Source organism: Otolemur garnettii, unplaced genomic scaffold, assembly GCF_000181295.1.
Source record: "Otolemur garnettii isolate 467f Iridium unplaced genomic scaffold, OtoGar3 scaffold00060, whole genome shotgun sequence".
Lineage (NCBI taxonomy): Eukaryota > Metazoa > Chordata > Mammalia > Primates > Galagidae > Otolemur > Otolemur garnettii.
The window spans coordinates 845,388-846,802 of NW_003852455.1; the positions used below are offsets into that span (position 1 = coordinate 845,388).

Here is a 1,415-nt window from a genome sequence, read left to right on the forward strand (position 1 = left end):
ATAGCTTGAGGCTCTGTCTCAAAAAAAAAAAAAGATTCTCTTGGGGGCGGTTCCTGTGGCTCAAAGGAGTAGGGCGCCAGCCCCATATGCTGGAGGTGGAGGGTTCAAACCCAGCTCCAGCCAAAAACTGCAAAAAAAAAGATTCTCTTGCCTCAGCCTCCCAAGTAGCTGGAATTACAGGCACCCACCATAATGCCAGGCTATTTTTTGGTTGTAGTGGTCATTGTTTGGCAGGCCCAGACTGGATTTGAACCCACCAGCTCCAGTGTATGTGGCTGGCGCCCTAGCTGCTGAGCTACAGGCACTGAGCCTATGGTGATTGTCTTTAAAGAAGTAAGAAGTTCATAAACTTTATAAAATGCTCTCTCACTTTGTTGTTCATCCTTGAGTATATCTAAGATGTTCTTCTATTTTTTAGGCCTTATACCTGATAGCAACTAATGGAACCCCAGAACTTCAGAATCCAGAAAAACTTTCTCCAATATTTCGAGATTTCTTAAATCGATGTTTGGAAATGGATGTGGAAAAAAGGGGTTCAGCCAAAGAATTGTTACAGGTAGATCTAGGAGGATTCCATTTTAAGAAAAAGTTGACTTCTTGAAAACTTTTTTTCATAGGGTTAATAATTATATTTCACTAGTCATTAGTTGCCACCAGAATGGCACTGGCTGTATTTCAGCATTTTATCTGCTTGGAATAAAATTCTGATAATATGATAATTTTATATTAAGTTTATTATATATTATCAGTTTTCATACATGCTCATTGATGGTGTGTATATATCTGTGAGTCATTTAACTGTAGATCTTACAATATTACAAAAGCTAAAGCAACTCTGTTTTCAACTATAAAACTAATGTGTTGATTATGTTGATTTTATCCAGTACTGAAAGATTTGTTTGGTTTATTAAATAAATTATAATCCATAAGTAATCTTTGGAGCCTAATTGTAAGAAATTATTTTGTTTCTGAATTGACTGATGACATTTATACATTTATTTTTTCTCTTCTTTCTGGCAGCATCCCTTCCTGAAACTGGCCAAACCATTATCTAGCTTAACACCACTGATCATGGCAGCTAAAGAAGCAATGAAGAGTAACCGTTAACATTGTTGGCTGTGGCCTCCTATTCTTTTTCCATTTTCTAAAAGAAGTCTTTTAACACATGAAAATTATTACTCTTTTGGGGGTTTAAAGAAATGGTCTGCATAACATGGAGGGGAAAGCAAGCTACTATTCTCTGAGGACAACAAAGAGAAAATTGCAAAAAGAAAATTCTGACTTTAAAGCAAAAAACCCCTTCTTTAGGGTCCAAAAGGAATTGTGGACTGAATCACTAGCCTTACGTATTTCAGCAGACAAACTATCAGGGCCATTTATCATGCTTGAGATTTGCATTTTATTTTGCTGACTTT

General features: G+C 36.5%; 1 protein-coding gene across 1 annotated transcript in view; it reads left to right on the forward strand.

Moving 5' to 3' along the window:
• Positions 1-1,166, forward strand: part of PAK2 (p21 (RAC1) activated kinase 2) — a 104,365-nt gene extending 103,199 nt beyond the window's left edge. The window contains exons 14-15 of the mRNA XM_003792673.3: positions 419-556; positions 1,021-1,166. Coding sequence (XP_003792721.1) covers positions 419-556; positions 1,021-1,107 — 225 coding nt within the window. The 3' untranslated portion in view covers positions 1,108-1,166. The remainder of the gene's footprint in view (positions 1-418; positions 557-1,020) is intronic.
• Positions 1,167-1,415: the final 249 nt, after the last annotated feature.